Raw genomic sequence first — 24,107 nt, 5'->3', positions numbered from 1 at the left:
CAGGATTAGTTGTATTAATTATATTTTCATATTATATGCACTTTTAGGAGGAAGCCTGTCTCACCTCTCATGCCGCCATCTTTAATCCTCTCCTTGTACTTTTAATGTTGTTGAAACTAAGTGTAAGAAGATCCTGAGATTTTTTTATGAGTAAAGTGCATGAATTTTCTACTATTTTGGCTGTTCAGAGGTTTTTGTGGCCATTAAGTCTCTCATGTGGTTTTTAAAATCAGGTTTGCCACATACTCTATCCCAATTTGTATCAGAGTAGGAATTCTACTGTTAAATTACTGATTCTTGGATTCAGTCATCTTGACTGATCACAAATATTAGGTCTGCAGTGACTATTAAAGTTTCACAAACACAGAATAAGCTATAATTGGCTCTATTCCAATGGCCTGACTGCCATCAGCAATTGGTGTAGTGATTTTCAATCATATTTGTATTTCTCTTAAGTATTTCTCAATCTTTCTTTCTAATTATAGCATCTCCCAAGGAGAAAAATTACCTTTAATTAAGTAATTAAAGCTTCCTACCAGGAGAAAGAGTGAGAAGTTAGTTTTTGCTAATATTTTAACCCCAACTGCAATTCCATTCTGACCCTAACTGACCACCGGAGCTAGCATCAGACCCCACAGGCTCAAGAGCTCAGGCCTCCCCCAGACCGCTTCTGTCCTGGATGCCAGATCCAAGTGAAGTCCGCCCCCTCTGCCCACTTTCAGCTGGTTCCAAACTTTGGGGTTCCCATCATCCCGTCAGATTCCATAATTTGCTAAAATGACTCAAAGAACTCAGTAAAGTACTATATTTACGATTATTTTTATTATAAAGGATTCAAATAGAGAGGACAGCCAAATAGACACACACGGTGAGGGGTCTGGGAGGAAATGCAAAACCTCTGCACCTCTTTGTAGAATCAAGGGACATCACCATCTCAGCACATCGGTGTGTTACCCAAACAGGAAGCTCCACTAAGCTTCAGTGCCAGTTCTTAATTGGGATCTCACTACTTACGCAGGTGATTACATCCTTGGGTGCCTAACTGAACTCAATCTCCAGCACCCTCTTCCCCCCAACCCCAGATCAGTCCTGCATGCAGTCCCAACCCTCTAATTATGTGGTAGGGCTTTCCGGTGGCCACTCCCCATCGTAAAGCAGTCTAGGCCTAGGGGAGTCACCTCATTAGCATCACAAAGCCATTCATATCACTCAGGAGACAAGGGTTTTAGAAGCTCCACAGGAACCTGGGTCAGAGACCAAATTTTTCATTATACACAGCTGAGCAGTTGAACTTTGAAGGGTCACAAACTGCTCATCATCAGATGTGTTTTTCACTTATCATGAACCAATTTTCACACCCACTGAGAACGCATCCTCTAAGACAATGAAGAGACAGCCCCCAAAACCAGAATGGCATTTATTGTGTAAAGCTTATAGAAGTATGAGCAGTATTCTTCTGTACAAAGTACACAACAAATGGTTTTAAATACAACTGAGAGGAACCCAAGTCACGACAACATTGATACAAGTGGAACCATTTACAGATACGTTAAAAAAATTATTTTTTAAAATATCATGTTCTTTCTCCAAAGAGTCCATTGCGCATTTCTGAGAGAAGAGATGGGGACACATCCCAGGTAAGGTCACAATGGCATTTTATTGCCCTCGATGCTGATTTTCACTGCGTGTGCAGATCTGCTTTTTTTCCTGATATCTGTGAACTTTCTCATCTGTTTATCCAGCCGACTGATACCCTTCTTGGAGGTCCCCTGAAACTAAGGGTGGGGTAAAAATTAAAGAGCAAATTATTGAAATCCACGTCTAGTTTTGTCTTTGATCTTCTTTTATCTGAAGTCAGCATTTAGAAGAGTTCCTAGCTCTGGCATAACCAGACTATGCTTTGGTGACCTCAAGAAAAGCAGAGCAAGTGTACTCAGCAGTATTAGAGAAACATATGAAACTCAATGAAGGACAATTTTGGTGTCGTGTGAGCCTTATTTTTAAGTTTTGCCTCAGTCCACAGAAATCTCCTAGATGAGAGAAAGGGAAAAAGTTGAAAGCATGATCCCCAATTCCATCAGATTACATTTTGACTGCTTTTCCAAAAAAGACCAAGCGAGGAGTTGACCACTTGACAGGTGCACCTCTGAACAGTGCTGGCACACAGAATAATGATCTTCCAGGGGAGGGCTGGCCATCTGAGGAAAGATCCTTAAGCATAGCGAGCAAGGTTATAGGATTAGTAAAGCGAACCCATGAGGTGCTGGAGCTCTCGCTTCAGACTTGGGGTGAACGCCTGCTTTCCCTCAGCAGGGTCCGCGACCACAGGCAAGTCATGCGCCTGGTCGGCACTTCTCTCAGGACTGCTGGGAGAAGTAGTGAGGTAACTGTCAGACAGGAGCAGGGGCCAGCACACAGTCTGTGCTCAAAATAAGCATCAGTTACTACTATTATTGCTACAACTTTGTCATCAATTAGATTTGTGTTAAATTAGTACACATGACACACAAAGAAAAGTTGGTCTCTTCATCCAGTGGCCTATTACCTCTTGCATCTTTTCCTGCTTGCTCTCTGTATTTAAAGGTTTGGTTGTTGGGTCCTTTCTTTTATATTCTGAAAAGACTGCATATATGTTGAAAAGATGTGCTCCAAGAAATTGACACCTGCTAGAAATGCTGAAAAGGTCTGCTGCCATTCAAAGGTAAGGGCAGACTCTTCCTGCTGCCTATGGTGCCACCAGCTCTGATCCTTCATAATGTTGAGAGCTTAGAAAGATGGCTTTTTCTAACTCTTCTCTCCAGCTGTCCACTACCGAGTCACCTAGGAAGCTCAAGTCAAGGACTGCTAAACTATGGCCAGGTCAGGAGATGCTCCAGGGCTGGCACCAATGTGGTGCAGTTGTTTTGTGTCGGGGAGCCTCCTAAGTCTTATCGCACTCCGGTCTCAGCTTCACCTCAGATCTGAGCAAGGAACCAAGTCAGTCTTCAACGAGAGCCACGTTGATCATCCAGCCTAGACTTTCTGGGAAAATCCCAATGCCACGTATTATTTTATAGCGATGTTAATACTCGGCACTGGTTCTCCAAGCACAAAATCAGATGAGAAAGAGCTATGTTACTATCACTTTACTGAATACCCCAGATTTCCTGGACAGTCCCAAATATCTAACTTCCTTTCAGTGTGCCCTGATTTTTAGAACTTGCAGTCAGTCCTTATTGGAAGCCTTCCCTGCTCAGATCTCTGCTGTCCCAGCAGCTCTCCACGCCAGCCTGGAGTTCTCCTTGCCCACCCCTGGGGTCTTCTCTGACAGCCTGAGCCCTCTAGCTTCAGCAAACGGGCACACCCAGGTGGTGCTCGCTGCTCCCAGCTCCAGCTCACGAGACCTACAGCTGCCAGATGCCTAGTGACCCAAGCCTGAAAACCCACAGAACACAGTACCTAACACACGAAGTGGAACTACCTCTCTCCTGATTCATCAACTTTTACTTAAGGACAGTAAAAGTATACATGATGCACTGTTTCAACAGTAGAATACTGTAAGTAGCTTAAGATTAGCAGGATGGGTTTGCTTAAAAAATCATGGCACAAATATACTATGACATATATTAAGTCACTGAAGAATGTTTACTCAAATGAATTTTTACCATGTTAAGTGAAACACAGATCCAGTAAGGTATAAAAGAATATGATCACAATTTAGCTTAAAAGTTAAAAACAAAACAAAACCCCCAACCAGTAATAATATTTATATACACATATAAAAAGGACCAAAAAGATATAAGCCACTATTGTTGTTAAGGTGAGGTGGGATTATAAGTGACATTAATTTTATTTGTGCTTTCTGTACTTAAAAGTTTATATAAAAAACATACATTGCTTTTGTCATTTAGTGTTATCTTAAAAATATTCCACAGAATAAATTAACATATAAACATATAATGCATGTAGGTCACTGCATTATTTAGGAGTGAAAAATGAGAAACCAGAGAGGAATGAATAAACAAATTATATATTCACATGACAGACTATTATGCAGCCATTATAAATGGTAAGTCTACATGGTGGTTTAATGAGGGGAAGTGATCAAAATTAAATACAGTATAATTTTGACTATATTAAAGTATCAGTAGAAAAAAAAGCAAAACTTGTATCAAATTGCTTTTGAATGGTGACTTTTCTCTTTATGATCTCACATTTTCTACAATTATTAACCAGAAAAAATTAGATTTTAAGAATTGTTAGAAATATATTTAACACATCAAGTTATTAACAGTGGTGACTTAGAGGAAAAGTAGGACTTTGGGAATAGATTTATTCTATAGCATTTTATATTTATTCATGTAATTTCAAGAAGTCAAATGACATTTAAAACAAACTTTCACTTGAAAGCCATTTACTCACTCTAATTTTCTTCTTGGAAAATGTTTCCTAGTAATGCTCACTGTCTGTGCCTGTGGAAGCCCGGAGTGAGTGTGCAAGGAATCTTCCCCAACAGGGAGGGAACAGCGTCAAGTGTTTTCAGGAAAATAACATGGAAATCTAACATGGGGTCACCAGCCCCTAAACCATGCCTCATTTTTTTTTTTAAACAGAGCTCTATAAGCCAGACTCAAGCCTAGATGAGCATCTACACACTATGGCCTTGGAATGCTGGGGATGAAGAAAAGGAACTCTGCCTGAACCTCCCTCTCCTCATGCTGGGCCCCCGCTGCCCACCGCTGCCCACCTTCCCATCACCTCCTGGGAGGGGGAACCGGCAACGCGAGCAGACAGGCCCTGCACTTCAGGACACAAGGTTTCTTCTGAAGCAGTCTGGCCACTAATTTTCTTTATTACATTTTCTTTGCCATATTGTAATTTTCAATTCTCAAAAATAAGTGTGCTGAGGAAGAAAAAGTATTATAAAAGAGGGATAAAAAAAAGAGTAGAGACAGTGAAAAAAGTAAATGTAAAAAGAAACCGGTGAGAAGGGATATCAAGGTACATGGATTTGGATGAAAGTAAGAAAAAAGGAAAGTACAGCTAGCCCTTGAACAAAATGGGTTTGAACTGCATCATCCACTTACACAGATTTTTTTCAACAAATATACTGGAAAATTTTGAGATTTGTGACAATTTGAAAAAACTCTCCCAACTGTATAGCCTAGAAATACTGAAAAAAAATTTTTTAAAGTTACATATATCATGAATGCATAAAATATACATAGGTATTACTCTATTTTAACATTTACTACCACAAAACCAACAGTAGACTACTAGTAGTTAAGTTTTGGGGGAGTCAAAAGTTGTATGTGAATTTTCAGCTGCACACGGGGGGCGGGGTGGGGTGCTGTGAGTGTCCCTGACCCCTGTGCGGTTCAAGGGTGAACTGTATAGCAGTTTTTGGCACTGAACTCATGCTCCTCTGTCCTTCATTCATCTCAGTAAACATGAAAGCATGCTTCGTACTGGTAGTGGCTCAGTAGCAGAGAGACCTGGAAAGTGAGCACAGTCTATGGAAATAAGCTGCCAAGCAGGGGTCAAGGAGAGGTCACAGAAGGCAGGCAGCACATCAGTACAGGGCACCTGCAACAAAGAGGCCACTCCTGAGCAGCGCACAGGTGAGTCTGGCTTTTTAAATGGCTCAATAAATGTTTGTTTCATTTATGACCATGTCCTGAATACATATTAGTCAAAATGTATCTCCTAAAAAACAATGTATCTTCTAAACATTTGATGTAAGGCAGTGGGTCCTGAAATGCACTTGCTGGGCCGTTGACACTAGGGAAAGCAGCCTCCTTCCTCCCTTCCACTGAGAAGCTCCTAACCGGCTTCCATGCCTATAATACAGACCACTAGGGTCTTGGTCCTAACAAAAGTCTTTTTAATAAAACTGGGTACTAGTCAGAAAGACCTAAATGCTGATCGGGGAAGTAATTATCAATTAGTCTCTAGGGTACTGATAAAGGAAGGTACGTACATACCAATTTCTAAATAGTCAAGAGAACTCAAGTGTCACTCACTAAGTGCCTGTTAGGGCCATTATTTCAGAAACTCAAAGTGGGCCTGGCCTTTTCTGGTTAAGAAAGCACACACACACTTGTTTCCACTCTGGCTGCGGACAATTCAACCCATGCAGAGAGCATGCTTCCCTGGGGATACCTCCCGGACATACTCTGGTAGGGCTGGGCCTACAGGGGCATCCTGTTGCCTTCAATGCTGAACTGGACAGTACGGTGCACTTGGCTGAGTCGTTTCTGTTCTGCAAATCGTCTCTTATGCTTTTCCAAGCGGCTTAGGCCCTTTTTAAGAATACCAGGCTAGAAGAATAGTTTGAATGGAGAATAAAACAGATTACTGAGAAGCAATGAAGATCACTGAGTAGTATTTACAATGATGACAGAGGCAGTGTCTACACTAAATATTTCACCACAGAATTCTACTTCAAATAGGTGAGGAGAAAGGGAGGGATAGACTGCAGAAGCGAGTTCTGTTTCTCATGGTTCTAAAAAATATATCAGAACACTCCAGGTTTCAGGATGCCACTCAAATAAAGGTATTAATAAAAAGAAAGTTCCTGCTCAGTACTGTTGCTATTAAGTCTGAGGTAAAGCCCCTGAGTAAGGAATGGCCTGGCTAGCTGGGAGACTAGGAAACGGCTCTTCAAACCTCAAGAGCTGTAAGGGTTATTAAATGCAAAGACAAAGACAACACAGCCACCTGTATCTGAGGTCCACCTTGCTGTCCCCGGGCTTGCTTACCCTGGATGACTCCATTTCCACATTCCACTTGGGCCTGACAACATAGTCCTTGTTTGAGGGCATGGGGACCCTCGCACGCGCACAGAATCCAGGATCTCCAGGTCTAAGAGCCCTGAGAATGGACAGAAGACATGCTGCTTACGTAGCAACCCCACGGGGCATCCCATCCAGCTGCTTCCAACCTCCAATGGCCTCCCCATGTCAGCGAGGCCGCCCACTGCTGGCTTAGCTGGCCTCAGCTCTCAGCTCTCTGTGCCAACACCTCAACTTCCCTCCCAAAGCCAACCTCCTCTGCACTTTCAGGATTCCTTTCCTGCCGCAGTTTCAGATACAGTCACACCTCTCTCCTTTCCCAGGCTGGTTCCTCATCAGGACTCTGAACCCTAGTTTCTCTGGTCTAGAGGAGCAACTCTTGGAGTCAGTTGTGAGCTGAAAAATGGGGTAGTCAAATGAGCTCCCAAAAGTATGCTTGTAAAGTACTTTATGTGTTTTGCACATATAATTTTTGTTTTAAAAAAATTTTTGAGACAATTACAGATTCATATGCAGTTTTAAGAAATAACAGAGTGATCCAGTGTCTCTTCCAATGATGACGATATGCAAAACTACAGTGCACGTGCCACACAGCCCCCACCTCACAACCGGGACTGACGGCGATGTGAGCTGTCGGTTTTTACCTATACTCCCCTGGTTTTACATGCACTGACTTGTACTTGGTTTTATGCAATTTTATCAGATGTGTAGGTTTGTGTATCCACAAGGGTGCCTCCTGTTGTCCTTTTATAAACACGTCCACCCCCCTACCCCATTTGCCCACTCCCTAACACGTGGTGACCACAAATCTGTTTGTTTCTCTAATTTTGGCATGTTCTATGAATGGAATAATATACAATGTAACCTTTCAAAATTGGCTTTATCCACTAACCCTGATGCCCTTGAGGATCTACCCAAGTTGTCCACCTGTCAGCACACTGTTCCTTCTCTTTGCAGAGCGGTGCTCTACGGCACGGATGGGCCCTGCTTCTGTCTGACTGTTCTCTTGCTGAAGGGTGTTTCCAGTGTGGGGCGACTATGAATCAAGCCGAACATCCACACATGGGCTTTGAACAGGCGTAGGCTTACACTTCTCTGGGATAAATGCCCAAGAGTGCAGGTGCTAGGCCGCACGTGGCGGCTGCATGTTTAGCTCCTAAGAAACTGCCAGACTGTTTTGCAGAGCAGCTCTACCACCTCACCCACGGAAATGCATGAGGGTCTAGTCTCTACGCATCCTTCCCGGTGGAGTCACACAGAGCGACTTTTATGCACGATTTCGAGAACCACCTTGTAAAGCCTATGTGACGATGCCCAGACATTCAAATCATCAACCTTGAGGTAACTATCCATTCTAGCAGTAAATGAAGAGTGGGTTTATGTGTATCTGGGGGTGCGGAGGGAGAGGAAGGATAAAAAATTCTAGATTGTTTCCATTGTCCTATACAGTTTAATCCATTCCTAACATCAATCTTCTATAACCTTCATGTACAAAAATAAACTGGCTAGCCCAAGAAAATTTCCTGTAGCTCTTATTTCCCCCCCTGAAGCTACCATCTGCCTCATGGCCATACCTCTGAATAAGTCTATTCCCTTCAGCTCATCTCCGGCTCTGCTCCTGCCATCTGGGCACTGCTGGACGGCTGGCGCTCAGCACACCAAGCCTCTGCAGCGCCTGCAAAGCGCCCATGCCCTTGGCCACGGCCCCTCCAGCGCGGCCTCACTCTTCTCTAGGTCCCCTTCCCACATTAGCACTGTGTCCGCTGGCTCACCGTCATTGGCTACACCCCTTTTCCAAGTTGTTCAGTTCATTTCTTAGTCTACACTTTCTTGATTCAAGATCTTTTCTATGGAAGTTACTATCAAAACTGTGTCTCTAGCCAAATTCCAAGTTCTAGATCCATGATACTTACAGGAATATCTCATTAGGCATCTCTCATTTAATATGCTCAAAACAGAACTCAGCTATGTCCTCAAATCTGTTCTCCATTTTTGTAAATGGTAACACCATCATCTCAGTTACTTGGGCTACAGTTTTGGTTGGCATCTCAACTCCAGCCTATCCCCTGCCCACTAAGTCACCACCTGGCAAATACGCCCTTTGTCTTCTCAACCTTCTGCTTCCCATTACTGCCTCAGTGTAACTATCTCTGCCTCAGTTCCTCTGTTCTCCATGCTACCAACATCAGCAATCCACATCAGCTCCGATGACTCCAGTCCATGCTTCAGAACTTTCTATGGAATCACAAAGAGAAGCAAAACTTCCCCATTTTGACTGAAAAGCCCTTCAAAATTTGGTCCACATATACATTTCAACATTATCTTCTACCCTCTCTACCTTCACCACGACCACACTATGCCCACCACGCCAGTCTGCTGGCTATTCCTAGAACGGGCCTTGCATGCTTACCTCGCATCTTTGTTTACGTGCTCCCCTTCGCCTGCGTGATTCCTCTAAAGACTGAGAGCATGGACTATTGTTAAATCGATTTTGATGCCCACAGCTTAATGCAGTCTAGTATATAGCTAGCAGCAACAAAATCTTAATTTAACGAACTATTTCTCAAACTTCTTATATTCCCCAGAGCACCCAATATGTTTTGTGGATAGTTTTAATGAAAATTATCCTGCCAATGTGAACATCACTTGCTATTTTTCTTAAAGCAGCAGGCAGAACATTCCCTATATAGTCTAAGAAGAAAAAGTAACACAGAAATCTTACTTTTCCTCTCCTGTCAGCACCTTTTCCAGGTCTCTTCGGGGTGTCTGACCACCAGTGCTGGGGAAAAAGTAATCAATGAGATACTAGGAATGTTAGAACCTTATAACTAAGAAAAAAGGAGCAGAGTGTAATATCTTTCTTAGACCACAATCAGGTCCTTTACAGTGGGTCAGGAAACTAATTCCTTATCTTGTAAACTACTATTGATTTTCACAGTGATGGTCTGCATGCCAGCCTGCATTACGGTGACAGTAACTGCGTGTTAGTAACTTTATGACCCTGCCATCCTGGAGGCAACTCTAGTTCACTGACACAAACTGAACCAGTAGCTTTTTTTTCTCTTAAGAATGTGGAAATGAGGCTGAGAAACAGAGGGTTTCTGCAAGTGGCTGGAACAACATAAGCAACCTCTGGACACATGGCAGAGGCCACATCCCATCAGATCAAACGAGAGAAGTCTGGGAGGTTGTGGACAAAAGTCACGAACTACACAGACATATCAAGCTGAGGAAAGACAAGACCCCACCCTGCAGGCCTCTGAACACTCTCATTCACAGAGACTGAGCCAGCACATGGGCGGTGTGCGCCCCACGCCCTCCCACCTGCTCACCCTCATTCACAGAGACTGAGCCAGCACGTGGGTGCTGTGCGCCCCACGCCCTCCCACCTGCTCACCCTCATTCACAGAGACTGAGCCAGCACGTGGGTGCTGTGCGCCCCACGCCCTCCCACCTGCTCACCCTCATTCACAGAGACTGAGCCAGCACGTGGGTGCTGTGCGCCCCACGCCCTCCCACCTGCTCACTCGCCGCCGCTGAGGCATCTGCTCCAGGTCTCGCTGCTCCCTCTCTTCTCTGGTCATTCCTTTGTAGTTCGATGTGAGACCGAATATGGGCCGAGACCACTCATCTGTAGTGAGGAAAAGTCAGTTATTTACCTCACAAAGTAGCGTTCCTTCCACCAATCCTTGAAATAGACACACCAGTGATGTCATACTCTAGGCTTTCAGAATATTCTTTCCTTGAAGATTTATTTCAGGACTATTTATAGGATAAACTGCATAGTATTGGTAGCATAACTAGTTCCAGCTGTTTCAGAAAATTTCATATAAAAGGTCATTTAAACCCATAATCGCCACAGGCTTTAAGAAACTAACATCTGACTCACACTGATAGTCCCTAACTAGCTGTGTTAATATTTCATAAAGACAGCCTAGTTTTTAAATTTTCTGAAAATAGACAGTCTTGAAATTCTTCTACTTTCCTATTCTAACCAAAACAAGCCCCCTTATTACTTGTCAGATGGTCTGAATCTTTAAAAATTATACTTTAACAGTACAGGTGGAGAGTTGAAGTCTAGAGAGCTGCTAAGGTAACTGTGAGAAAATGTCCTACACGCCCACCGCTCACTCGGTCAGAACATCCAGAGATGCTGGCGGAAGCTTTTGTGCTGAGACGTTACGTAGCTTGCTCCTGCGCTTCACACACTATCAGCCCAGCAGAGGGCCTTCACGGACAGAACACAGGTGCTGTCAGACCAAGAAGGAAGCAGGGAGTCTCAGGGGGTCTGCGTATCTTTAAAAACTTTACTGCCAATCCCACCCCTGGACAAAGTCATGGATGCCACTGGGAACATCCTACTATTTCTCTTAACCCAGGGCAAAAAGATTTGCAAACCACTGCATGAAAGCATCAAAAGTTTATCATTTAACAGGCAGTAAACTGCAGATTAGTAACCAGCACAAAGGTGTACAAATTCCTCTAGTTTATAAAAAAAATTTTAGTTTCTCTAAAAGCTTTTGATAATCTCAAAAATCCAACAGAAAAATAATTACTATATTTAGATAGAGTAGTAGTTACTTTTTTGATGTAGCCTTGAAATTTAAAAAATTTCTTTCTAACATAGAACACAGGAAAGCTAAGGAGGATGAAATCAGTTTTCCATCCTAAAATGGAAATTTCATGAATGATACAGCAGCTGACAGATGCACTTCAGTGAGCCTCAGCCAGGCCCTCTAGGCGTCTCTGGCCTCACTCGGTAAGAACACGTGGAAGCTCTGGAGAACACTATACAGGTACTGGCGGTGGCAGCTGCTAACATCTGAGGACCTACTGTGTGCCAGGCACTGCGCTTTACATATACCCTCTCATCTACTCTTTATGATAACCCAAATTAACACATCGCGCTCTCTTTTACTGAAGAGAAAACCAAGGCTTAGAGCTGGAATCACTAGCCCTAAGATACACAGTAAACTAGGTGGTGAGTTTAGGATCTGAACCCAGGCATGACTGACTCTGGCGCCTGCACTCTAACTGCGCCCCTCTGTATGATCTTGATCCTCAGTTAGAAAAGGTACCATTTTTACCTGCTATATTTAATACTGGACAGCATACTTAAATATACTGAGGAGTGCTGTAAGTCTAAGGGAAAAAAGCTGGTACCTGAAAGAAATTATCAAAAACTTTCAATTCACTGACTCCTTTTAAATGAATATCGGTAAAAAACACGATAGACTGTACATATACATGTCTGTCTACACACATAAGTACAACAAACAAAAAGCAGAATGTACATACTGATGAGCTTCCCCGCCATGTCCTTGTTGGGCCGTGACTCCTTGGGGTGCTTGTAGAGGTACATCACTGCCCGTCCGATCCCGCTGTGCTTCAGGGTCTCCTGGCTCACACTAGGGAGCTGGGGACACAAACACACACACGCACGTCATCACTCAGCGGCTGGGAGTCCTGCCATCTATTCTAGAATACCTCCAAGCCTGGGTTCATTCACAGTATGGAACAGAAAAAACAAAAAATTCCATTTTCAGGATCTATAAACATTGACTACAAAGAGACTTTGTGTATTTTTGAGTTGAGAGTTCAGAATTTCCACTGAGTCAAAGTAAAACTTCACAATGTAAGAAAGTATAACTAAGCACACCCAGAGGTTAACAGTTTAACACAAGTCAGCACAGGCTTCAGAATCAAATAGGCCTAAATTCTGAACCCAAACAGTGAGCCGCTAGTTATATGACCTTAGACAAGTCATTTAACTTCTCTGAGTCTTATTTCCTCACCTGTAAAATAGAGACAGTACACCTACCTTGCAGGTTTGTTGGGAATAAACGAGCCAATACCTATAAATTATAAAATTGAGCACACAGTAGTTCCTTGGAAATTCCTTCAGAAGTTAAGGAGCTTCTCCAAGGCACCACAGAGGGTGGCCACCTCAAGACTCAAGTGCAGGTTTATATGACTCTGAAGTCGGTGCTCTTTCTACTTCAAGTTCTCCTTAGAATAGGTCCACTACTGTTTCCTTCTCGGATAAGCCACAGCCATTCTAAGATTTTTTTTCTTTAATATTACAGTTAGATGAAGTTTTATACAGCCTTCCTTTTATGCTCATTTGATTTGGCATGTTCCTAATAAAACCCCTCTTCTGAGGGTAGGGGTTTAAACAGGCTAAGGCAGAGACAATGTATAGCTACATGGTAAAATGCAGGTTATACTACTACAAACCATGTTAGGTAATCAATGAGGAACAGTCAGTCTGATTATCTGCCTCTAACCTCTTGCAGAATCTTTAACAGCTCCTCTCGAATCTTCAGTGCTGGCAAACTCCGATCCGGTAGAGGTGAGAGCCATTCTTTGATGGCAGACATCACACCACTGTCAATAAATGTTTCCTTAAGGTCTTGCCTGCAATAAAAAAAAAGTCAAGTCTATGAACCTTGGTCTATTGTAGCTTCTTCTGGGTTTTCTTACATATTCAGTGATGCTTTCAAACACTGCTTTTAAAGAGTTACTTGTATATGTTATTTACTGAGCACCTATTCATTGGTTTCAAAAGTGGTATGAAATTTAGTTCCTACTTTCAGGTAGATGTGATAGGTAAAGACAATTTGTTAAAAACAGAAAACCCAAATTACTCAAGATAGACTAATGCTGATATCAATGAAACAGACATAAGGATAAAGAGCTCTAATTGTTACAACTAAAAATTTAGGTTTGATCTATCAAAATAGTGATCCTACGACTGTTTCAGGTGATAAAGAATCCAGAATTGTGCTATTCTTTGCAGGACACCAAGAATACTGTTCTCCTAGCAGAAAAAATCCCCATGAAACACTGATACTTAAATTCCATTTATATACAGACTCAATTATGTTGACAGAAAACATGACAATATCATGTAATATATGAAACCATTCACAGATAATTTTGTCTGTTGGGATAGAGGTAGCAATTTTCTAGCAGAAGGTTCTGGACTACTGGTATACTAGTGCATTTCTTCAGCCATCAAAAGCAAGCTATGGCTAGGTTCCAAGGAGAAATCAGTTACCCAGGGATACGAGTAATCAATGAATGAGCTTGGTAACAAGGCTCTATCAAGAAAAGAGGCCTTATTCCAGAAAGACCAATGGCATAATTCATGGAGCAGGCCATATAAGCCTTGTGCAACCATTTCAAATACTCAGCCAGGATTTTTTTGTTCTCAATCACATTGGGAAAACAGATCCAATTTTACGAGGCTCGAAGCAGTCTATAAAGAGCAACATCAGTGATTTCCAAGTTTTCTTTCGTTACTATCAGTTTGCTATTTGTTTGCATCAGGCATCAAGGTTTAAGAAAAACTCGAGAGGAAAGTCTATTTTTTTTTCTGTGTATTGATAAAAGGTAATCATTTAGTAATATCTTAATATCTTTAATATCATTAATGTAGTATTTCCCAAACACCAGTATATAATTCAAATATCATTCCATTGAAAGGAAAAAGGATTTTCAAGGAAACAGAATACTTACTTCTTAAGGTGCATGACCACAGTAGGTAATAATGTTAGTTTTTTCAGTGCTGGTTTTTTCTGATTGTTCAACTGTCTGTCTTCCTATCCAGGAAGAAAAAGATGAAAAAAAGAAAAAGAGGGCAGTACTAATTGTTAATTATGAAGTATAACCACCACAACCCTAAACTTTAAAACAGAGTGGCAATTTCTCTGAGAAACTATGATTTTTCCTATAACAAAGGATGACTCAATAAATAAACTTTTTGGAGAGCCCTAAATTTGTATGTCTGTAGGGATGAAATAAATAAAACTGTTAGTATAATAGCTTTAACAATTAAAAATTTAGAGTAATGATTCTTATTTAAAATATTGGCATAACTGTCAAGTTTTCAAAAAGTTCATTCAAGGTACAAAACTATGCCTAGGAAAATTTGGTTTCTCATCAGGAATAATTTTTCAGCTGTGAAGGCTTGTATGATAATTATTACAGAAGAGTTTCAGTATTTACCAAGCATTTTTCCTATTTTTTAATTACGGAAAAGTTTAAACACAGAAAACAACATATTGTTATGTACACTTAAACGAACACACACGGCCAGTTTTGTTTCAGCTGTGTGGCTGCCCACGCTTCCTGCCACACTTAAATTATTTTGCAACAAATCTTACGTACACATAAGTGGACCCAAAACGACTCCAGCAAGTGTCTCTCCAAGAACTGGTTTTTAAATAAGCAAAATCATTCCTCCAGAAAATTAGCAAAGCCATTCAGCTAAAAAGGCTCATTTTATTTCCATTCTTAAAATTTGGAATAGTAAATGTTTATTACTGAAAACAAAGTATCTGAAATGTAGGTTAGGCAAGGGTTAACCTTAAAAAAAAAAAAAGGCCACACACTGATTCAGTGGGAGAAACGAAAAGATGAAACTCGAGTTTCCCAGCTCACCTCTGCAGCTTCATTCATCTTGACAATCATGGCGCTCACAACGTCGTCGGCGTCACTAATGAAAGTACCACCATCCCGGTTACGTCTGCGCTTGCCACTCAAGCTCTTTTTCCGCTGCAACATCATCTCAAAATCCGACAGAAAGTCCATACTAAGCAGCAACACAAAATCAAGTGAAATACAAATTCCCTTTTAAACACACATTTCCTTTGATCAGAGCTAACCACCCACTGTATTAGTTCTCACTGAAGTGCTACTTTATCTTTTAAAGTATAAGCACTTCTAACTTGCTTTCAGAAGAACAGTGATCTGTCTCCTGTTCACCTTCCATACTGGCCCAACTGCTCTACGCTGAACACCAATAGCCCTGAGCTTTTCATATACTCTGTTCACACTTGCATCCACCTGTCTGAGAAGAAACATTTCCAATTTCAAGTTCTCCTTCAGGACACAATGCCTGCAGTTCCACAGTTCAGTTTTAGTTGCACTGCCTTTTGTGGGGGAAATAGAGTGGTGTTCAATTATCTGAATATTTTTATCTTATGTAACCCAAGTAGAAAAAAAAGAAAAACTGCTGCTTTTCTGTGATAAGCAGAACTCTCAAAAACTAATGCACTTGAGATAAACATAGGAACCTACAGACCTGCAGGGAGCTTCAAACCTGCAGAGCGTTCACCTGCATTATTACACTTTACGAGAGTTAACTTGCTCTCTACTACTATCAGAGTGAGACGGCAGGGCTTGTACAACTTAATTTACACGACAGTTTCATTTCCAAAGATACTGCCAAACCATTCAGCCTAATTCTTGCATGTCACTAGGTATTAAAAACGACAACTACTTTTTTAAGGCATTATCTTGACAACTATAAATAGTAACTGATGTTTGGCACTTTTCACAACACCAGATTTTTCTGAACAGATTCCAACCTTTTCAGCAAAAGTATGTGAAATACAATCAAGTAATAATTTGTAGTTAGGACTTTAGCCTGTTTTCCTTTGGATTTCAAAATCAGTTTTTCTCTCAAAAAACGTATTTTTTCTTAGGTCATTTTTCATCACAGCTTACTTGGTGAGATATGAAGTAAGAGCCTGGCACTCCACAAATGAAGAGAGCTAAGCACAGGGCGAATAAACTACAAAACCAAAACATGAGCAAGTAATTTCTGGACAGCACTGTGTGGAGAGCGGGGAGAAGGGAGAAAAATGGAACATGTTCTTTCCTATACTTAGCAAGGAGCCAAAATAAGAAAAAACAGAGTTTGATGGCCTTTATCTTCATTAAAAAAAAAAAAGTCTTTAACAAATAAATCCCTTTAAAAATTAAACTTACTGTTTTCCTCTCTTTATGTTATCATCAGAATCTGAATCTTCTGCTTCTTTAATCAGTATTTCACTTTTTTCTTCTTCCAAATCTTCTTGGTTAAAACCCTAGGAACAGGGTATGTTAGCCAGGGTTACCACAACTCCTTAACAGAATTTCTTCTGTAAAACTGCTAATTCTCGCATTTTTAAAATACTACAGTCACACAGAACAAAAATTAAATAGGTCTCAGAAGGCATATAGCAAAAGCCCCTCCCACTCTAGACACTTTCTTAGTTTCCCTAAGCCCAGAAATAGCCTACAATCATACAAGCACTTCTACATACTTAATTCCCCGTTTTATTGTACAAATGGCAGCATATGATACATGGTATACTGTATACACTGTGTACAGTACAGTATACTGTACCCACATTTAACAATAGAATTTGGACACCAATTCATATTGGCATTAAGTATCCCCATTCTTTTTAAGACTTCAGACTATTTTGCCATGTAACTGCACCAATAACTTGTTTACACATTTCCCTACTCACATTTAGGTATGTGTGTTTGAAAGTTTGTGAAGTGTTTGCCAAACTACCCCATAGAGATTAGACCAATGAACTGTCTTAGCGGCAAAGCATGAGCGCACCCGCTTCCCCGGCTTCCTGCTGCTGTGCAGGCTTATCAGACACTGGCCGTTTGCCAGTCCCTGGGCTGGAAAGCAAAAGGCACCTGTGTAGTTTTCTTTGCATTTTCTTAAAGTAAGTAGGGTTGGGCTTTTTTTCATGTTAAAAAGCCGTTTATAAATCTTTCTCTGTGAACCCCCAAAATCCTTTGCCCATTTTTCTGTTGGATCTTTATCTCACTGGTGTAGAAAATCTCTAAAAATGAGGGAAATTAGCCCTCTGTGACAGGAACTGTACAATCCTCACATTTATACAGCTTGATTTTGTTTATGGTAAGGTTTTCCAGGCATTATTTTCTATTCTTATGTAATTAAAATGGTCAATCTTTTCTTTACAGCTTTCTTTATGTCATACTTAGCCCAATGGTTCACCTAGTATGTTGTTTTTCTCACTGAACCGAACCTACAACCAAGCTGCTATTTATTCTCCAAACCAGAGAAATATGTCTTATTTTTGTGAAACAATGTTTATAACTGAGTATGAGCTCCACAAGGACAATGTACAGACCATCTCTGGCATACAGGCTCTCGAATATTTGTTGAATGAATTATCCCCATCTTCCTTAGATTTACTTTTGTTATTTTTCGATCATCTTGAATTAGACTCTAAATCCATCTATTTTCACTCTCTTGCTTTATTAATAAAAGTACTGATTTCTTTTTTACTCTAAGAACTGTTTAACAAGGAAGTCGCATTTCTGGGGGCAATGGTGTTTTGTTTGCTGATACTGTTGTTTTATTTCAAGTTCATTACATACAGAAAAATGCTGTCTATACTTCGTATTTTCTGCAAAAGCTTGGCTTAAAATTTATGTGGAAATGCAGAGAACCAAGAAAATCACTATCATCACGTTTGAGACTGCGGTTCTCTAGGTTGCAAATGACTCAAAGCTGGCCTAAAATCTGAGCAAAGGATATTCTACTTCCAGTTTCCCCTAATCGTAAGAGTTCCAACCCAGAACACGGGATTTCAGAGTATCCCAACCTCAGCAGGCGCCGACCTCCAAATTTTGTTTCCTGGGCCATGAAGCTGTCAAAACTACTATGAGTCTCTCAGCCTGAACAGGCAAACATTTCAGAAAAAGTCGTTCTAAATGCTGAGCTTACCTTTTCAGGTTTCTGTCTTTTGCTGGAATTTGGCTTTGTAATTCTTTTCTATCTTCTTCCTCTGATGATGAGCAGATTTTTAAACACTCTGTCTAGCTTTTCTAGTCCTTAGCAGCAAGGCTGGTCCAAATTACCTGGCCTGCCACTGCCTGAATCAGCAGTTTCATAAGTTCTGTACATCTTCTTCTTCAGAGCAAGTGCCTTTCACTGCCTCTGTGTCCCCTCCCACCTTACTTCAACCGTGCCATTTTCTCTCCATGCCTTTGTATATTCTTTTCACTTTTTTAATCCCTTTGTCTAGATTTTTCTACTGAACACATCATAGCTATTTATTTCTACTTACTGGAATCATCTATGAGAGAAACACTATCATAAAAACAAATAATGAAAGCATAGTCAAAGAGGAAATATTTCTATTATACTTACTGTAAATTCTTCTTCTTCTTCATCACCAGATTCTCCAAATATGTCTGCAATAAGATTTCTAGAAGAGAAGGAAATACCAAAAAAAAATTTCATTTCTGTCTTCTCATTTGCAGAGGAACCATTAAAATCTTTTTCTGATGGGGTGTAATTTATGTATAGTAAAATGTGTGGGCCTTAAGTATCCATTTCAATGGGTTTGACAAAAGTACACACTCATGTACCCATTACCTAATCAAGCTATGACACAAGTCCATCTTGTGGCTGGGAGGGAGGGAGAAGTGGTTTAAGGGGCACTATAATCAGCAATAACAATATAGGTGGGTCATGGGGAAGGCAGTACAGCAGAGAAAACAAGCGATGGCTCTATAGCATCTTACTATGCTGATGGACAGTGACTGCAGTGGTGTGTGTGTGGGACTTGATAATATGGGTTGAATGTTGAAACCACAATGCTGTTCATGTGAAACCTTTATATGATTGTGTATCAATAACACCTTTATTAAAAAAACACATATATATGTAAAATTTAAAAACCCCACAAAAACAAGTCTATCTCCCAAGAAAGGGCCCTTTCTAATAAATCCCCTACTACCAAAATCCTAGAGCCAACCACCACTGTAATCCCTACCGCCACAGATAAGCTTTGCTTGTTTTAGAACTTCACCTAAATTGAATCAGACATGTCCTCTCTACTTCTTTCACTTGGTATTTCTGAGATTCACCCATGATGGATGCAGGTGACAGCAACGGTTCAGGAGTGGCAATCCGGAGCCCCTCAAACTCATGCCATTAGGCGGGATGCATCATATTACACCTGACTGTGAAATCTTGATACAAGTCTAAAAAACTCCAAACACAAGTTCCTTTCTGCCACCTGATGTGACCCTGAGAAGTCATGTTACACTGTCACTTACTCTTCTTCATTCCCTGACTCACTGTCACTCCCGAACAGATCCTTCTCCTCATTTTTCTTATCTGACAAGTCTTTCCCTACTTCTTCTTCACTGTCAGAGGCTGGAGGCTTCCGTCTTTTGCCTGGTCCGTCTGATATGATGTCACTGTCAGAGTCATCTGCATCAGAGACAACACGACTCTTCTTTGCTGTATAAAGAAAGAAAATCACCATTAATTTTATTCTGTCATGGTTACTGTATGACTAAGTACACAGGTGCTTTAAAATGATAGTACATGGCAAAAGTCAAAGGCCTCCTGACACACAGTTTAGAAAAAAAAAATAACTAAAAGGTTCATTCGGAGTCATCTTACAATACCTGTTACTACTTAGGAAAAAGTGGCCCAAAGATGAAGAATGAGATCACCAACATAAAATGGGGCATCAATAGCTACCTTTCCCTTGGGGGAGTACAGAAAACGACTCGACTGACATGCAGAACTGGAATCCCTTCTGCTATGCTGTCCAGTACCAGCAGAACCAAAAAAGGCCTGGCTGTTCTCGGGTGGGACCCCATGCTCCTTGTCACTGGTCAGTTTGGAATTTCTCCTGTCCCTTTAGCACACGTGTGGTCCTCTTTTCCCTTCTACTGTAACAGTTGTCAGGCTTTAAGGGAATATGTCTTCTCTAAAAACACTAAGGGCATAAAAAACAGTAATCAAGTAAAAAAAGACTGTCCATCAAAATGGGTCCCAGGTAGCAAAGACTGGAATACTCCGCAGAGACATGGAGTCTCTAACGAGCCCCTCACAAACTTCTTCCCACTTGTATATTCAGCTATGCTTAACAAATGAAGACGTACCCATGGGAGCTCAGTTACTATCTGGATGGGATCCAGTACATGAACTGCCGGGAAGGGCCACAGCTGACTGGGGCCAACTGGGCTGCCATGTACACACATTTGGTTGAAACATTATCCTTTCCCTCCTCCACCTCAACCAACAAACACAAAACACCTAAGTCCTCCACATTCCCGTTGAAACTCAGTCAGGTTATCTGTTAAGTCAGAACTTAGCAACTGCTGCTGCTAGAACACCTCCAAGGAAACATAATACTAAAACTAGCCCATGAAAACCAGGGGAGACCGGTGATACTTTAGAACATCAAGTTCAATGAGAGACTACAGATCTAACATTCCAGAAAAAGACACTATACTTCACAGTCAAAAGCTTAGACAGTAAATGAAGCTATGGATAAACAGCCCACCAAATTCCTTACATGCTTTCTCTTCATCGTCACTATCAGAGAGCACGGCAGCTTTTCGCTTCGCTACTTTCTCCTCCCCCTCTTTTTCTTCATCCTCATCACTGTCAACTTCTGGCCTTTTGGCTTCCTCCACCTCGCTATCAGAAGTGTGAAGCCTTCTGCTGTCTCTGTGGCTGCCCAGGTGGAAGGAGTCACCCTGTGCCTCCGTGCCCTCGCCCCTATTCTCCCCGTCACTGTCGTCACCCGACTCTGGCTTCTCCTGGCGCCTGGAGGCATCCTCAGTTTCCGAGTCACTGGCAGGACCCTTCGGAGGCTCCTCACTCTCAGAGTCACTGACTTGGGGTTTGGGAAGCTCCTCATTTTCCGAATCACTGGCCTGGTTCCTCAGGGGCTCACTTTCCGAATCACTAATCTGGGGTTTGGGAAGCTCCTCATTCTCTGAGTCACTGGCCTGAGTCCTGCGAGGCTCCTCACTCTCTGAGTCGCTGACCCGAGGTTTGGGGAGCTCCTCATTTTCGGAGTCACTGGCATGGTGCGTCGGTGGGTCCTCACTCTCGGAGTCAGTAACTTGAGGTCTGAGGGCATCCTCTGTTTCAGAGTCACTGGCAGGACTTTTTGGGGGCTCCTCAATCTCTGAATCGCTGGCAGGATGCTTTCCATCATCTTCGTTTGCAGAGTCACTTGCATGCCCATTAAGAAGCCCCTCGTTCTCAGAGTCACTGGCAGGTGGTTTCCGGGCCTCCTCGCTCTCAGAGTCGCTCGCATGATGATTGGCACCCTCGTTCTCAGAGTCACTGGCAGGAGGCTCTGCCTGCCCTTCTGATTCAGAGTCACTGCCCTTCTGCCCTGCAAGCTCCTCGCTCTCAGAGTCACTGGCATTAGGATTTGAGGGGTCGTCGTTCTCAGAGTCTGTAATACGTCTTTTGTGGAGACCATCTTCTTGATCACTAGGTTCATTCTGGAAAACCAAGGGAGAAAAAATTAGGAAAGTGCAAACAGGTAGTAGTAAATATTAAAATTTTTCAAGTTTTTTAAAAATGTAGGGATATACACACTTGAATGTTAAAGCCTTGTCCTTTTAACATCCCACTTTAAAGAAGGCCATCTATTTGCGAAATGGCTAACATGATTTGGACCCCAAAATGGGGAAAGATAACCGGCCTTCTACAAAACAAATGTGTAAAGAAAGTATATCCCAGGTTATTTAGTGTGTGTGTGCATGTGTGTGTACAGACAAACTATGCATAATACACACACTTATATACTGAAGAGCCAGATAAAAAAAGGAAAAGAACAAAACCTTTCTCATGTAACTCTACCTCCCAGATATATTCTTCAAAGAAATATGAGCAAACTATATACCCAAGTTCTTTAAAATAGGAATTTTATGAGGGTTTCATGAGGATAAAATTATTTTAAGGAAGAGAACTATAAAGTTTAACTTAAAAACTGTAAAATTTAATTTAATATATAGTATAGGGCATATTCTCCCAAGAGAATCCAAACATCAAGGAGAGGGGTAGTCAACGTTAAGCACCTAGTAAGAGCTGAGCACCATGTTAGGCCCTCTCCTGGAAGTTCACTCACTTCTCCAACAGTGCTTTTCAGGACAAGAAAAGGAGGCCTGGAGGAGTCTCGGTCATACACCTAGTAGCCTGGATGGAAAGGCTTTATTTTAGGAAAACATGGCTATACTAACACACAATGTTACAGGAAGTCATCTGAAAACATATGCTTTAAGGTAAAACTTGACAGAGAAAAACATAAAATTAAACACATCAAAATACTAATAATGAGGATCTGAGAAATTTTTTTTTCCATCTAGCATCTGAACTTTTCAGTAACATAGTGCTTTATATTCTGGTTTAAAAAATGACAGTGTTTCTGTGCTTGCGTTTTCCCTTAAACTTACTGAGCCAAATATTTCCTTTTAGAATATATGACTAACATTACTTGAACTACGACAGATCAATTTTCAAGCAGCCAAGGTCTTTAATAACAATATGCCCACCATGATGCTATGAAATATACTAAGTGACAAGAGAATCCAATGACAAGATAAATGGCATGGAAATGTTTCCCTTGGGCTTATTTAAAGAGGACTAAGTATACTGTGTTTACAACTTCAAAAAAAAAAAAAAAGAGTACAGAAAGTATAAACCAAAAGCACTCCAGATGACTACCAGAAAAAAGAGAACTGTCCACAAAGCTTAGGAGTCTATGATGAAGAAGCCAAGTCCTGCCTACCTCTCCAGACCCACCTCTGCCCTCGCCAGCATTGACCCTATGCATTGCATCGGCAGTTGCCAAATTTCAGTGCACTTAAGGACTGCTTGGGGAGCTTCGGTGAAAAACAGATTTTTTGTGCTTCTTATCTTCAGTATTAATTCAGCAAGTCTAAGGAAGGAGTAAAATAATCTGCATTTTGACATCTATTCCAAGTGATTCTTACCGCATCTCAAAATTCTACTGCAGACACATAGAAATACTAACTTCCCAATGTCACCTCTGAGCCTTTACAAAGGCTTGTTACCTTTGCCTAGAATATCCTTTACCCACTTTGTCCTCTTTAGACCTAAAAAGGGGGCAAAAACACCCCCGTTCCAGAAGCCTCTTCCAGCCTCTCTCTAGGTAGAATGGACTTTGTGCAATATGATGGCTAAGAACACAGACTTTAGAGTCAGAAACATCTGGGGTCCAAATTGTAGCTCAGCTATCTTCTACTGTGTGATCCAGGAACATTTTAACATCTCGAGGCCTCGATGTCCTCCATCTGACAGAGTTAGCATAGTATCTGTACCTTAGAGGGCTGTTCTGAGGATCAAATGACGTAAAGCAGCCAGCGAAGTCTCTATGAGCATTCAATACATGTTATTAGCCAACTATCCACAACAAAACCTTATTAAATATTGATTCATTAGAAAACATTCACCCTTCAAGCCTCAGCTCAAATACATCATCTGTGAAGGCCGAGCTTCGGAGCGCTTCCTCCTTTCAGATCCCACAGCATCCTGTACCTCTACCTCACTCAAATATTCTTTACACATCTATCTTTATAATACACTGCCCTTAAGATCAGAGAGACCTTTTTTAACAAAATGTATCTTTTACCTTCAGTAGTTACTCAAAATAAATTCAAAATGAAGCAGGAACCACACAAGACAAGGCTTAACAGAAAAGAACCATACTGCAAAGTACTGTTTTT

The 24,107-nt window shown here is 41.3% G+C and overlaps 1 protein-coding gene across 8 annotated transcripts in view; it reads right to left on the bottom strand.

The window, feature by feature from the left end:
• Positions 1 to 1,402: 1,402 nt before the first annotated feature.
• IWS1 (interacts with SUPT6H, CTD assembly factor 1) overlaps positions 1,403 to 24,107 on the bottom strand; it is a 35,349-nt gene continuing 12,644 nt past the window's right edge. For 3 of the 8 annotated variants that reach the window (XM_073241641.1, XM_073241642.1, XM_073241646.1), the window contains 12 exons: positions 20,915 to 21,860; positions 19,659 to 19,845; positions 18,745 to 18,802; positions 16,551 to 16,648; positions 15,219 to 15,369; positions 14,295 to 14,377; positions 13,061 to 13,190; positions 12,072 to 12,189; positions 10,293 to 10,404; positions 9,496 to 9,552; positions 6,741 to 6,852; positions 1,403 to 1,775 (listed from right to left, as the gene is read on the bottom strand). In XM_073241641.1, the coding sequence (XP_073097742.1) occupies positions 1,644 to 1,775; positions 6,741 to 6,852; positions 9,496 to 9,552; positions 10,293 to 10,404; positions 12,072 to 12,189; positions 13,061 to 13,190; positions 14,295 to 14,377; positions 15,219 to 15,369; positions 16,551 to 16,648; positions 18,745 to 18,802; positions 19,659 to 19,845; positions 20,915 to 21,860 (2,184 nt within the window). In that variant the 3' untranslated portion in view covers positions 1,403 to 1,643. Of the gene's footprint in view, positions 1,776 to 6,154; positions 6,300 to 6,740; positions 6,853 to 9,183; positions 9,235 to 9,495; positions 9,553 to 10,292; positions 10,405 to 12,071; positions 12,190 to 13,060; positions 13,191 to 14,294; positions 14,378 to 15,218; positions 15,370 to 16,550; positions 16,649 to 18,744; positions 18,803 to 19,658; positions 19,846 to 20,914; positions 21,861 to 24,107 lie in introns of those variants that run through there. The other 5 variants (XM_073241644.1, XM_073241645.1, XM_073241648.1 and 2 more) reach the window with 4 other exon arrangements.

The sequence above is a fragment of the Manis javanica genome, chromosome 7, assembly GCF_040802235.1.
Source record: "Manis javanica isolate MJ-LG chromosome 7, MJ_LKY, whole genome shotgun sequence".
NCBI classification, from domain to species: Eukaryota; Metazoa; Chordata; class Mammalia; order Pholidota; family Manidae; genus Manis; species Manis javanica.
Note: the sequence above shows the minus strand (reverse complement) of the source record. Positions and strands in the feature narration are given on the sequence as shown.